This window comes from Bombina bombina, chromosome 3 (assembly GCF_027579735.1).
Source record: "Bombina bombina isolate aBomBom1 chromosome 3, aBomBom1.pri, whole genome shotgun sequence".
NCBI lineage: Eukaryota > Metazoa > Chordata > Amphibia > Anura > Bombinatoridae > Bombina > Bombina bombina.
The window spans coordinates 699,687,053-699,700,147 of NC_069501.1; the positions used below are offsets into that span (position 1 = coordinate 699,687,053).

General features: G+C 42.8%; 1 protein-coding gene across 1 annotated transcript in view; it reads right to left on the reverse strand.

Moving 5' to 3' along the window:
• Positions 1-204: 204 nt before the first annotated feature.
• The window catches only part of EIF4H (eukaryotic translation initiation factor 4H), a gene marked incomplete in the record, with an annotated part of 210,739 nt that continues 197,848 nt past the window's right edge, over positions 205-13,095 (reverse strand). The window contains 1 exon segment of the mRNA XM_053707493.1: positions 205-1,990. Within this exon segment, the coding sequence (XP_053563468.1) occupies positions 1,848-1,990 (143 nt within the window).

The following is a 13,095-nucleotide window of genomic DNA, read 5'->3' on the forward strand; positions in this document are numbered from 1 at the left end:
AATCATACAAAATGGGTGTAATGTCTGCAATTTGTGTGCTTTTATTTGAAATATGGATACATACGTAGAAGGTACCTTCCATCGTTGTTAAAGTACATCCTTATTTAAATCAGTCTGTAATCCATTACTACAACTTTTGAACATCCAAGCACAAAATACAAAGCACAACCTCAAATGGAGAGGGGAATAAAAAGTGACAATATAGTCCTTAAAGTTTTCTTTTATTTAAAAGATTTTCCACAAAATACCATATTTATAGATGTACTTTCTGTCAAATAGCAGAATGTCTAGAGTGTTTGGAATTCAATTTCATAAATCAACAGCCTTGATTGGATGTAACTTTTCTGCTGCTTTTATTTCTCTTTACACAGCAGATGTAAATACATCTAGTTATCTGACCCTATCAGTTTTTTGTATCACCACATAAAGCATGTCTTATTTTTAGGTACAAGTGTTAGACAAATGGTTCGTATTAAAGCAGAGTGTAGATAAGAAAGGAAGTGAAGAGGCTCTAGTCTGTGGATACATTAGGAGATACAATTTTAACAATCTATTTTTAACACTGATTTAAAGGTGGTTAATATTATGAACCTAATACAATGAGACTGGTGCTATGTTGGGCAATTTCTTGCATGACTGTCGAAGGAAAAAAAATAAAAAATGAAAGTGCCTTGAACCCATATATTAAAGTCTTTACATGCACTTTCACATGCTGAGGTTTTGAAGATACTGAAATAAATCTTAGCACCAATAAGGCTGACATAAGGGATACAACCAGTTTTAACTGACTGAAGCAATGAAGTATTAACAAAACTAGCAAGGGTGGATAATACATTCTCCAACACAAAATCTTTCAATTTTAAGGGGCTTACCTCATTTTAAACACAATGCCTGTATCTTTGAATATGCCTCTGATTTACCCAGGCCAACTGTATAAAAACCAGTATATTTAAGGCTGAAAGATTAGCTTTTCTACAAAGAGGTTAATACTAAATTCTTAAAATAAATGGAGAAAAAAAGCTTTTATTTTTTTAACTTTAAAACGAGACAATGTAAAACTCATAAGAAAATTAAGTTTTTTTTTTTTTTTTTGTACAATACATTTTTCCTCCTATACTTAAAGGTGACATTCTGCCACACCACATTTAGGCAGAACACAAGAAAAATGCTTTTAGTTTCATAGCTCAAATTTACTGTAAACAAGACAGACCTGGTTCTAATAAACATGAAATATAATCCATTCAATTAAGTCTATTTCAAAATAACAAGAAAACACTGTCTTAACCACAAGGGTAATAAGAGTGCAATTTGGGAAGAAAATGTGAAACAGGCATGAAGCCATTTTGTATAAATTTACAGGTTAGAAAGTGCCCATCCTTCTGTGCATGGCACTAAAAACACCACTTGCCATGACTCCTAATATACCTTTTTAAAGTCTTGGCAATATAGAACAAACATGCAGATTAGAAAAGCACTGTAAATCTGTCATCACTTGTGCCTCTAAAATTAAAAGAAATGTTTTGAAGATAATGTAATCCAGCTCCTAAATCCAAAATGAATTCCATATGGGTGGAAGAAGCTTCCCCTGCAGAACAGCTCACTGCAGACTGTACATGGGATAAAAGGTGAAAGCAGCACAAAGCAGGTACTAGATACAGAAAATCAGAGAACATACTAAAAACCACTTGTTAACAGCTGACATGCATTCACAAGCTCAGTGTTCTTAGTTTCAAAAAGGAGGGGATGAGGAGATATCAGGAGGCAGGAATGGTAACTGCAGGGTTGGTGTTCCACAGAGTGACTAGCTCTGACTGGTATACTCTCTTTCCCCTTGGTCCCTCACAGTTTTAGGCTTCATCCTTCTCCTTTGAGGCTTCCTCTCTAGGCTTAGCGCCACCAAAAATTGCAGAGTTTGGATTGGCTACTTGATTGAGGGGTGTTGCAACTGTCCTGGGTTTCAGCTGGAGCCTTGGCCTGTGTGCTCTTTCCTCTGATGTGGAGAAGAGAAAAACAAAACAATGGTTACTCCATCATGTCTAAATTTGTACTAACATTGTGTAATTTTTTTGTAGGTTTGTGTAGGTAATGCAATACAAAGAAAATCTATTCATAATATAACTAAAATTTGACATAGAAGAGGTGTCTAATGAATCCTGGAAGGCTACAAATAGGGCATCTGACTTAAAAATACTGGAAAAAAAATAATTTATACTTACCCAATAAATTTCTTTATTTCATGGTGGTGAGGGTCAATGATCCCTTACTCATGGGATGTAATTCTCTACCACTAGGAGGAGGCCAAGATTTCCAAACACCAAGAGCTCTATATAAGACCTCTCACGAATAGCCAAGTATGTGAGATAAAATAAAAATAAAAAAGGATGGGGGGGGAAAAAAAAAAAAAAAAAAAAGTATGGCAGGTATAAATGGAGAAGGGAAAAAGATGTGCTCAAAAAACAAATAAAAACTAAGTAAAGGAGGGGGGAGGGGCTCATTGACTCACCACCATGAAAGAAAGGAATTTATCTGGTAAGTATAAATTATGTTTTCTTTCATACAGGTGGCCTCGATCCCTTACTCATGGGAACGAATACCCATGCTGAGGAAGTCCATAAATAATAACAAAGGGAGGGATTTTAAAAATATTTTCACTGATAAAATAAATCCACAACCCCACGAACTTTTTTTTTTTTTTTACAATGCACTTAAAAAGGAAATGTATTCTTACCTGATAAATTGATTTCTTCTACGATATGACGAGTCCACGGATTTCATCCTTACTTGTGGGATATTAACCTCCTGCTGACAGGAAGTGGCAAAGAGCACCACAGCAGAGCTGTATATATATAGCTCCTCCCTTCCCTCCACCTCCAGTCATTCGACCGAAGTTAGGAAGAGAAAGGAAAAGCCAAAAGGTGCAGAGGTGACTGAAGTTTAGCTAAAATAAAAAATACACCTGTCTTAAAAAATAAAAGGGTGGGCCGTGGACTCGTCATATCGTAGAAGAAATCAATTTATCAGGTAAGAATGAATTTCCTTTTCTTCTACAAGATACGACGAGTCCACGGATTTCATCCTTACTTGTGGGATACAATACCAAAGCTACAGGACACGGATGAAGGGGAGGGACAAGACAGGGACCTAAACGGAAGGCACCACTGCTTGAAGAACCTTTCTCCCAAAACCAGCCTCCGAAGAAGCAAAAGAAGCAAATTTGGAAAAAGTATGAAGAGACAACCAAGTTGCAGCCTTGCAAATCTGTTCAACAGAAGCATAATTTTTAAATGCCCATAAAGAAGCCACAGCCCTGGTGGAATGAGCCGTAATTCTTTCAGGAGGCTGCTGTCTAGCAGTCTCATACGTCACACGGATGATACTCTTCAGCCAAAAAGAGAGGTAGCCGTAGCTTTCTGACCTCTACGCTTTCCAGAAAAAACAATGAATAATGAAGATGATTGACGGAAATCCTTAGTCACCTGAAAGTAAAACTTCAGGGCACGGACAACATCCAGGTTATGCAACATACGCTCCTTCTTAGAAGAGGGGTTAGGACATAACTAAGGAACCACAATTTCCTGATTTATATTGTTATTAGAAACAACCTTAGGAAGAAAACCAGGTTTGGTAAGCAAAACCACCTTATCAAAATGGAAGATAAGATAAGGCGAATCACATTGTAACGCTGAAAGCTCAGAAACTCTACGAGCAGAAGAAATAGCAACCAAAAACAAAACTTTCCAAGATAACAACTTAATATCTATGGAATGCATGGGTTCAAACGGAACCCCTTGAAGAACATTAAGAACTAGATTCAAACTCCAGGGTGGAGCAATTGGTCTAAACACAGGCTTAATTCTGGTTAAGGCCTGACAAAAAGACTGAACATCTGCCAAACGTTTATGTAGCAAAATTGTCAAAGCAGAGATTTGTCCCTTTAAGGAACTTGCTGACAGCCCTTTCTCCAATCCTTCCTGGAGAAGAGACAGAATTCTGGGAATCCTAACCTTACACCAATGAGTAGCCCTGGGATTCACACCAAAAAAAAGATTTACGCCATCTCTTATGATAGATCTTTCTAGTGACAGGCTTACGTGCCTGAATCAAAGTATCAATGACCGCATCAGAAAAACCCTGCTTAGATAAGATCAAGCGTTCAATCTCCAAGCAGTCAGCTGTAGAGAAACTAGATTTGGATGTTGAAAAGGACCTTTAATAAGAAGGTCCTGTCTCATCGGGAGCTTCCACGGAGGCAGAGAGGACATGTCCACTAGATCTGCATACCAAGTCCTGCGTGGCCACGCAGGCGCAATTAGAATTACTGAAGTCCTATCCTGCTTGATCCGAGCAATCACCCGGGGAAGGAGAGGAAATGGTGGAAACACATAAGCTAGGTTGAACGACCAAGTCATCTATTAGTTCTGCCTGAGGATCCCTCGACCTGGATCCGTATCTTGGGAGCTTGGCATTCTGTTGAGACGCCATCAGATCCAATTCCCGTCTGCCCCAGCGGAGGATCAGTGAGGCAAAGACCTCCCGATGGAATTCCCACTCCCCCGGATGAAAAACAAAATTTATGCTTACCTGATAAATTTCTTTCTTTTGCAATGTACCGAGTCCATGGATTCACCCTTACTTGTGGGATATTATCCTTCCTAACAGGAAGTGGCAAAGAGAGCAAAACAGCAGAGCTGTTTATATAGCTCCCCCTTAACTCCACCCCCCAGTCATTCGACCGAAGGCCAAGGAAGAAAAAGGAGAAACTATAAGGTGCAGAGGTGACTGAAGTTTTTAATAAAAAATACCATCTGTCTTGAATAGACAGGGCGGGCCGTGGACTTGGTACATCGCAAAAGAAAGAAATTTATCAGGTAAGCATAAATTTTGTTTTCTTTTGCATGATGTACCGAGTCCACGGATTCATGCTTACTTGTGGGATACCAGTACCAAAGCTTTAGGACATGGATGAAGGGAGGGACAAGACAGGAACCTAAACGGAAGGCACCACTGCTTGCAAAACCTTTCTCCCAAAAATAGCCTCCGAAGAAGCAAAAGTATCAAATTTGTAAAATTTTGAAAAGGTATGGAGCGAAGACCAAGTCGCAGCCTTACAAATCTGTTCAACAGAAGCATAATTTTTTAAAAGCCCATGTGGAAGCTACCGCTCTAGTAGAATGAGCTGTAATCCTTTCAGGAGGCTGCTGTCCAGCAGTCTCATAAGCCAAACGGATGATGCTTTTCAGCCAAAAGGAAAGAGAAGTCGCCGTAGCCTTTTAACCCCTACGCTTTTCCAGAATAAACAACAAAGAAGATGTTTGACGAAAATCTTTGGTTGCCTGCAAATAAAACTTCAAAGCACGAACCACGTCCAAGTTGTGCAACAGACGTTCCTTCTTGGAAGGATTAGGACACAGAGAAGGAACAATTTCCTGATTGATATTCCTGTTAGTAAAAACCTTAGGTAGGAACCCAGGTTTGGTACGCAAAATCACCTTATCAGCATGGAAAACAAGATAGTTCAGAAACTCTTCGAGCTGAAGAGATAGCAACTAGGAACAGAACTTTCCAAGATAGAAGCTTAATATCTATGGAATGCATGGTTTCAAACGGAACCGCCTGAAGAACTTTAAGAACTAAATTGAGACTCCATGGCGGAGCAACAGGTTTAAACACAGGCTTAATTCTAGCTAAAGCCTGACAAAAAGCCTGAACATCTGGAACATCTGCCAGACGCTTATGCAACAGAATAGACAGAGCAGATATCTGTCCTTTTAGGGAACTAGCTGACAATCCTTTCTCCAATCCCTCTTGGAGAAAAGACAAAATCCTAGGAATCCTGATTTTACTCCAGGAGTAGCCTTTGGATTCGCACCAAAAAAGATATTTACGCCATATCTTATGATAGATTTTCCTGGTAACAGGCTTTCGAGTCTGAATCAAGGTATCTATAACCGACTCAGAGAAACCTCGCTTTGATAGAATCAAGCGTTCAATCTCCAAGCAGTCAGTTGCAGAGAAATTAGATTTGGCTGCTTGAATGGACCTTGAATGAGAAGGTCCTGTCTCAGTGGCAGAGTCCATGGTGGCAGAGATGACATGTCCACCAGGTCTGCATACCAAGTCCTGCGTGGCCACGCAGGAGCTATCAAGATCTCCAAAGCTCTCTTCTGTTTGATTCTGGCAAGAGGAGAGGAAATGGTGGAAACACATAAGCCAGGTTGAACGACCAGGATACTGCTAGAGCATCTATCAGTACAGCCTGAGGATCCCTTGACCTGGATCCGTAACGAGGAAGTTTGGCATTCTGATGAGACGCCATCAGATCCAATTCTGGTGTGCTCCATAGCCGAACCAGTTGAGCAAACACCTCCGGATGGAGTTCCCACTCCCCCGGATGAAAAGTCTGATGACTTAGAAAATCTGCCTCCCAGTTCTCTACTCCTGGGATATAGATCGCTGACAGATGGCAAGAGTGAGCCTCTGCCCATCGGATTATCCTTGAGACCTCTATCATCGCTAAGGAACTTTGTTCCGCCCTGATGATTGATATAAGCCACAGTCGTGATGTTGTCCGACTGAAACCTGGTGAATCTGGCCGAAACCAGCTGAGGCCATGCCTGGAGAGCATTGAATATCGCTATTAATTCCAGAATATTTATCGGTAGGAGAGCCTCCTCCCGAGTCCACAAACCCTGTGCTTTCAGGGAATTCCAGACTGCACCCCAGCCCAGAAGGCTGGCGTCTGGTGCGGAAACACATTCCCTGGGACAGATGATCCTGTGACAACCACCAAAGAAGAGAGTCTCTGGTCTCTTGATCCAGATTTATCCGAGGAGATATATACGCATAATCCCCATTCCACTGATTGAGCATGCATAGTTGCAGTGGTCTGAGATGCAAGCGAGAAAACGGAACTATGTCCATTACCACTACCATTAGACCGATTACCTCCATACACTGAGCCACTGACGGCCGAGGAATGGAATGAAGAGCTCGGCAGGTGGACAAAATCGGATTCCCTGACCTCCGTCAGAAATATTTTCATGTCCACTGAGTCTATCAGAGTCCCTAGAAATGAAACTCTTGTGAGGGGGGAAAGAAAACTCTTTTACATTCACCTTGCACCCGTGAGATCTTAGAAAGGCCAACGCTAAGTCCGTGTGAGACTTGGCTAGTTGGAAAGTCGACGCTTGAATTAGAATGTCGTCTAGATAAGGCGCCACGGCTATGCCCCGCGGCCTTAGAACCGCCAGAAGGGACCCTAGCACCTTTGTGAAGATTTGTGGCGCCGTGGCCAACCCGAAAGGAAGAGCCACTAACTGATAATGCTTGTCCAGAAAGGCAAACCTGAGGAACTGGTGATGATCTTTGTGTATAGGAATGTGTAGATACAAATCTTAAGTCCACGGTGGTCATATATTGACCCTCCTGGATCAATGATAAGATAGTCCGAATGGTCTCCATCTTGAAAGATGGGACTCTTAGGAATTGGTTTAGGATCTTGAGATCTAGAATTGGTCTGAAAGTTCCCTCTTTTTTTTGGGAACCACAAAAAGATTGGAGTAGAACCCCGCTTTTGGAACTGGGCAGATCACTCCCATGGTAAAAAGGTCTTCTACACAGCGTAAGAACGCCTCTCTTTTTGTCGGGTTTACAGACAATTGAGAAAGATGGAACCTCCCCCTTGGAGGAGAATCCTTGAAATCTAGAAGGTATCCCTGGGTTACAATTTCTACTGCCCAGGAATCCTGAACGTCTCTTGCCCAGGCCTGAGCAAAGAGAGAGAATCTGCCCCCTACTAGACCTGGTCCCGGATCGGGGGCTACCCCTTCATGCTGACTTAGTGGCAGCAGCAGGCTTTTTGGCCTGTTTAACATTGTTCCAAGCCTGATTAGGTCTCCAGGTTGGCTTGGATTGAGCAAAGATAAAATAAAACTAACAGTTTAACACCTCTTTCACTTTACCCTTCCTGCTTAGAGCCGGCAAAGAGAATGACTGGAGGGTGGAGATAAGGGGGGAGCTATATAGACAGCTCTGCTGTGGTGCTCTCTTTGCCACTTCCTGTTAGGAAGGATGATATCCTACAAGTAAGGATGAATCCATGGACTCGGTACATAATCCAAAAGAAAACCTGTCGGCTTAAAAAGTCCGCTTCCCAGTTGTCCACTCCTGGGATGTAGATTGCTGACAGATAACAAGAGTGGGTCTCCGCCCATCAAATTATCTTGGATACTTCTTTCATCGCTAAGGAACTCCTCGTTCCCCCTTGATGATTGATGTAAGCCACAGTAGTGATGTTGTCCGACTGGAATCTGATAAATTTGGCCGAAGCCAACTGATGTCATGCCTGAAGCGCATAGAATATTGCTCTCAACTCCAGAATATTGATTGGAAGAAGAGACTCCACCTGAGTCCATACACCCTGAGCCTTCAGGGAATTCCAGACTGCACCCCACCCTAATAGACTGACGTCCGTTGTCACTATCACCCACAAGGGTCTGTGGAAGCACGTCCCTTGGGACAGATAATCCGGCGACAACCACCAAAGAAGAGAGTCTCTGGTCTCCTGGTCCAGATTTATCTGAAGAGATAAATCTGCATAATCCCCATTCCACTGTCCGAGCATGTACCAAGTACAAGTAGGACTCCAGCACTCCAATAGTATAAAAGGCAATGTTTATTTAGAAAGCAACGTTTCGGGGTCACAGCCCCTTCCTCATGCTATATGACATATAGCATGAGGAAGGGGCTGTGACCCCGAAACGTTGCTTTCTAAATAAACATTACCTTTTATAATATTGGAGTGCTGGAGTCCTACTTGTACTTGCTGGATATTGGAGGGCTGTGGCAGTGCCCTTGGTCTCCTGTGCACCCAACCCTCTGTGCTGTGCTCTTTTTGGGATTGTGTCCGAGCATGTACAGTTGCAGTGGTCTGAGATGAAATCGAGCAAACGTAATGATATGCATTGCCGCCACCATCAATCCGATTACCTCCATGCACTGAGCCACTGATGGCCGAGGATTGGACTGAAGGGCTCGGCATGTATTTAGAATCTTTGATTTTCTAACCTCCGTCAGAAAAATCTTCATGGATATAGAATCTATTAGAGTTCCCAAGAAGGGAACCCTTGTCTGCGTTATTAGTGAACTTTTTCTAGATTCACCTTCCATCCGTGAGTTCTAAGAAAGGACAACGCTGTGTCTGTATGAGACCTTGTCAGAAGATAAGTCGACGCCTGGATCAGAATATCGTCCAGATAAGGTGCTACTGCAATGCCCCGCAGCCTGAGAACCGTCAGAAGGGACCCTAGAACCTTTGTGAAGATCCTGGGAGCAGTGGCCAACCCGAAGGGCAGAGCCACAAACTGAAAATGTTTGTCCAGGAAGGCAAACCTTAGGTACTGATGATGATCCTTGTGGATAGGAATATGAAGGTATGCATCCTTCAAGTCCACGGTAGTAATACATTGACCCTCCTGGATCATTGGCAAAATTGTTCGAATAGTCTCCATTTTGAAAGAAGGGACTCTGAGAAACTTTAGACTTTTGAGATCTAAAATGGGTCTGAACGTTCCCTCTTTTTTGGGAACCACGAAAAGATTTGAGTAAAACTCCTGCCCCAGTTCCTGTATGGGAACGGGACAAATTACACCCATAGTAGAGAGTCCATGAATCCATTTCAATTACTAGAGGGAAGCAATACCAAAGCTAGAGGACACAGATGGAAGAGAGGGAGAGCAAGACAGGCGCACCTTAACAGAAGGCACCAGCGCTTGAAGAAACTTTTTCCCAAAGGAAGCCTCAGCTGAGGCAAAAGTATCAAAATTTGTAGAATTTGGAAAAAGTACACTTGGCTAGCGTGGAGATAGCGCCATCCACCTTAGGAAAGGAACCCCACAACTCCTGCTGAGAGTCTGGGACCGGTAATAATTTTTTAAAGGCAGACGAAGGGGAAAAGGAAGATCCAATTCTGTCCCATTCGTTCTTAATGTCGTCTAATTTAGGGATCAGTGGTTCATCAGGCAACTTGGCCTTTGGAACCTCTAATGTCGACAGAACCTCCTTTAGAAGAAAACGCAAGTGTTCAATTTTAAATCTAAAGGCTGGCTCTTCCACAGCCGGAGGCCTAGAGGTAGCAGACTCTGATCCAGAAAGTTCACCCTCTGAAGACTCAGAGTGTGACCCATCTTTGAATACTTTAAAAACAGAGAAATCTAATAAATAACTGGATGACCCCTGGACCGGAGAGCTATGTTTAAACTTTCGCTTGTGCTTTGCAGGGCAAGGTAAAGCACTAAGAGCCTCAGACACCACCGTCTTTAATTGCGCGGTAAAGTCTGATGGTAAAAGGCTCACTCCAGACGGAAGATCAGGCGTGCTATGGGAAGCTGCATGTGATGAGGGAGATGACTGATGGGTAAGCACTTCACGGGACAGTGAGTTCTCAGAGGTGGATGGTTCAGTAGTACTAAAGGGGTTAACCTTCTTAGACATAACCACCTTGTTGATGCATACGGAGAATAGTTGAGAGGGCAGGCATACCAAGGCCTCCTCACAATATAGAAAGGTATTACTATTAGGGATAGAGGGAGTACCCTCGAGCATATCAGAATCCTCCATAGTTTGCCCTGGTAACAGTAGGACACAGATTAAACAATCTTATTTCTCACAAAATGGCACCTTTATACTCCCAATGACTGGGGCACTCACCACCTCCTAGACCCAGGCAACAGAGAAACAAACATCTTCTCCAACAGCTAGTTTGGTCAGGAAAGGGAAACAAAAGTGTGACCACACCCAGTCACATGGTGCGCAAGACAGTATCGCCCCGCCATGAGAAAAAGTACGCCAAGCTCCAAACTGCACAGCGTTCAAAGTGAAAGTAAAAACCTGTGTGTTCAAATACCGCATAACAGTCTATGAGCCCAATAAATCTCCACATAAAGCAGCATAAAACAACATATCACATCTGATTAATCCCCACTATTCAATAACCTGTCTCAGGAGGCATCAACCCAAGATTCTATTTAAGATAAAAGGAGCCACACTGTGACCCTGTCTTCTAGCGTTTTCAACATATGTAAAAATTTAAACTATCTTATCAGAATCCATGCTGTGGAACAGAAACACAGCCTCTCAAGTGTGACAGTCTTGTATCATCGCTCCTGACATGGACTTGAGTGAAGGAAGCAGACAGTGAAACTCATCAACACTGGTTGCTTAAGGAACTGATAGCAGGCAGTCTGGATAGGTGGGTTCGCAGAAAGTCTCTCCCTGCATCTCCAGACTAACGCTCTTACTGAGAGGCTAACAAGACTAATTAAAACTCCAGTCCCATATGGAAGGGCATATACCCCTCCTGAGGAACAACTCTGAAATCTTCTGACACTTCTCTGCCATCCTCCTGTGACGAAAGGCAAAGAATGACTGGGGGATAGGGGAAGTGGGAGAGGTATTTAAGCATTTGGCTGGGGTAGTCTTTGCCTCCTCCTGGTGGCCAGATTCAGTATTTCACAACAGTAAGGAATGAAGTTGTGGACTCTACTTATATTAAGAAGGAAAGGAATAATGTCCATGTAAGCAACCATTAGACCAATTGCCTCCATACACTGAGCCACAGATGGACGGAGAGAGGACTGAAGTGAACAAGAAGCAAGAATTTTGGATTTTCTGACATCCGTCAGAAAAATCTTCATGGACAGAGAATCTACGATCGTCCCCAAAAAAGCATACCCTGGTGTCTGGCACCAGGGAACTCTTTTCCATATTTACTTTCCATCTGTGGGTACGAAGAATAGACAGAGTATGTATGAGATTTCGCTAAATGAAAAGATGGCGCCTGAACCAAGATATCGTCCAGGTATGGCGCCACCGCTATCCCTTGAAATCTGACCACCGCCAAAAGGGCCCCTAGAACCTTTGTAAAGATCCAAGGAGCCGTGGCAAGGCCGAAAGGAAGAGCAACACATTGAACTCGGTCTGCAGTTTCTTTCACAGTGAAACGCTGTCCGGTGCTAGAAACTCATGTCCTTTGTTTAATATGCGTTATGCTGACAGACTCACAACAAATTCTCTCCGGTCACTGTAAGTGAATTAAAAGATGGCACGCAACACAAACTGCCGCCTCAGATAGCTCCGCCCATCGTGGGCGTCTAAAAATGAATCTCCCGGTCGGCATATTTTAAAGTCAAGTCGCCGGGAGCAGTGAAACCACAATCAATTGAGCCTTATTTAACCTCCTCAGCCCCAGTGCCTGCCATAAAAATACTGCCTACATAAGTCCCCTTCAATATATAGGAGAATTTAGGTGTCCCTTATTTTGAATAAAGTGCCCAACTTTTTCTGAGAGTCTTCCTTTTTATTTTATTTTACTAGTCCAAGAAAATAGTCAGCACTTACCTCAAATCTGCCAGGCAGCTTACTAGGTTTGAGAGGTCCTCTCCCTAACATGGACCTGTGGAAAAAAAAGAGATAAAGACTGAGTAATCTTACTCAGGCTTTCAGAGTTAGGGCAGCATAAACTACATGGGAGGCGCAGTGAGAATTAAGTCCCACAAGTTCCCATTGCTCTAAAGCCACCACTGCTCTACTGAAGAGACTGATATGGACTACGGCTACACCCTAGAACAAAGCAGTACAATCTAGCACTACTTAAAAAATAATAAAAACAGAATATGCTTACCTGATTAATGTCTCTTTTGCGATGTACCGAGTCCACGGATTCATCCTAACTTGTGGGGTATTGTCCTTCCTGACAGGAAGTAGCAAAGAGAGCACCACAGCAGAGCTGTCTATATAGCTCCCCCCTTAACTCCACCCCCCAGTCATTCGACCGAAGGCCAAGGAAGAAAAGGAGAAACTATAAGGTGCAGAGGTGACTGAAGTTTACATAAATACTATCTGTCTTGAATAGACAGGGCGGGCCGTGAACTCGGTACATCGCAAAAGAAAGAAATTTATCAGGTAAGCATAAATTCTGTTTTCTTTTGCAAGATGTACCGAGTCCACGGATTCATCCTAACTTGTGGGATACCAATACCAAAGCTTTAGGACACGGATGAAGGGAGGGACAAGACAGGAAGCATTTTTAAAAGCCCA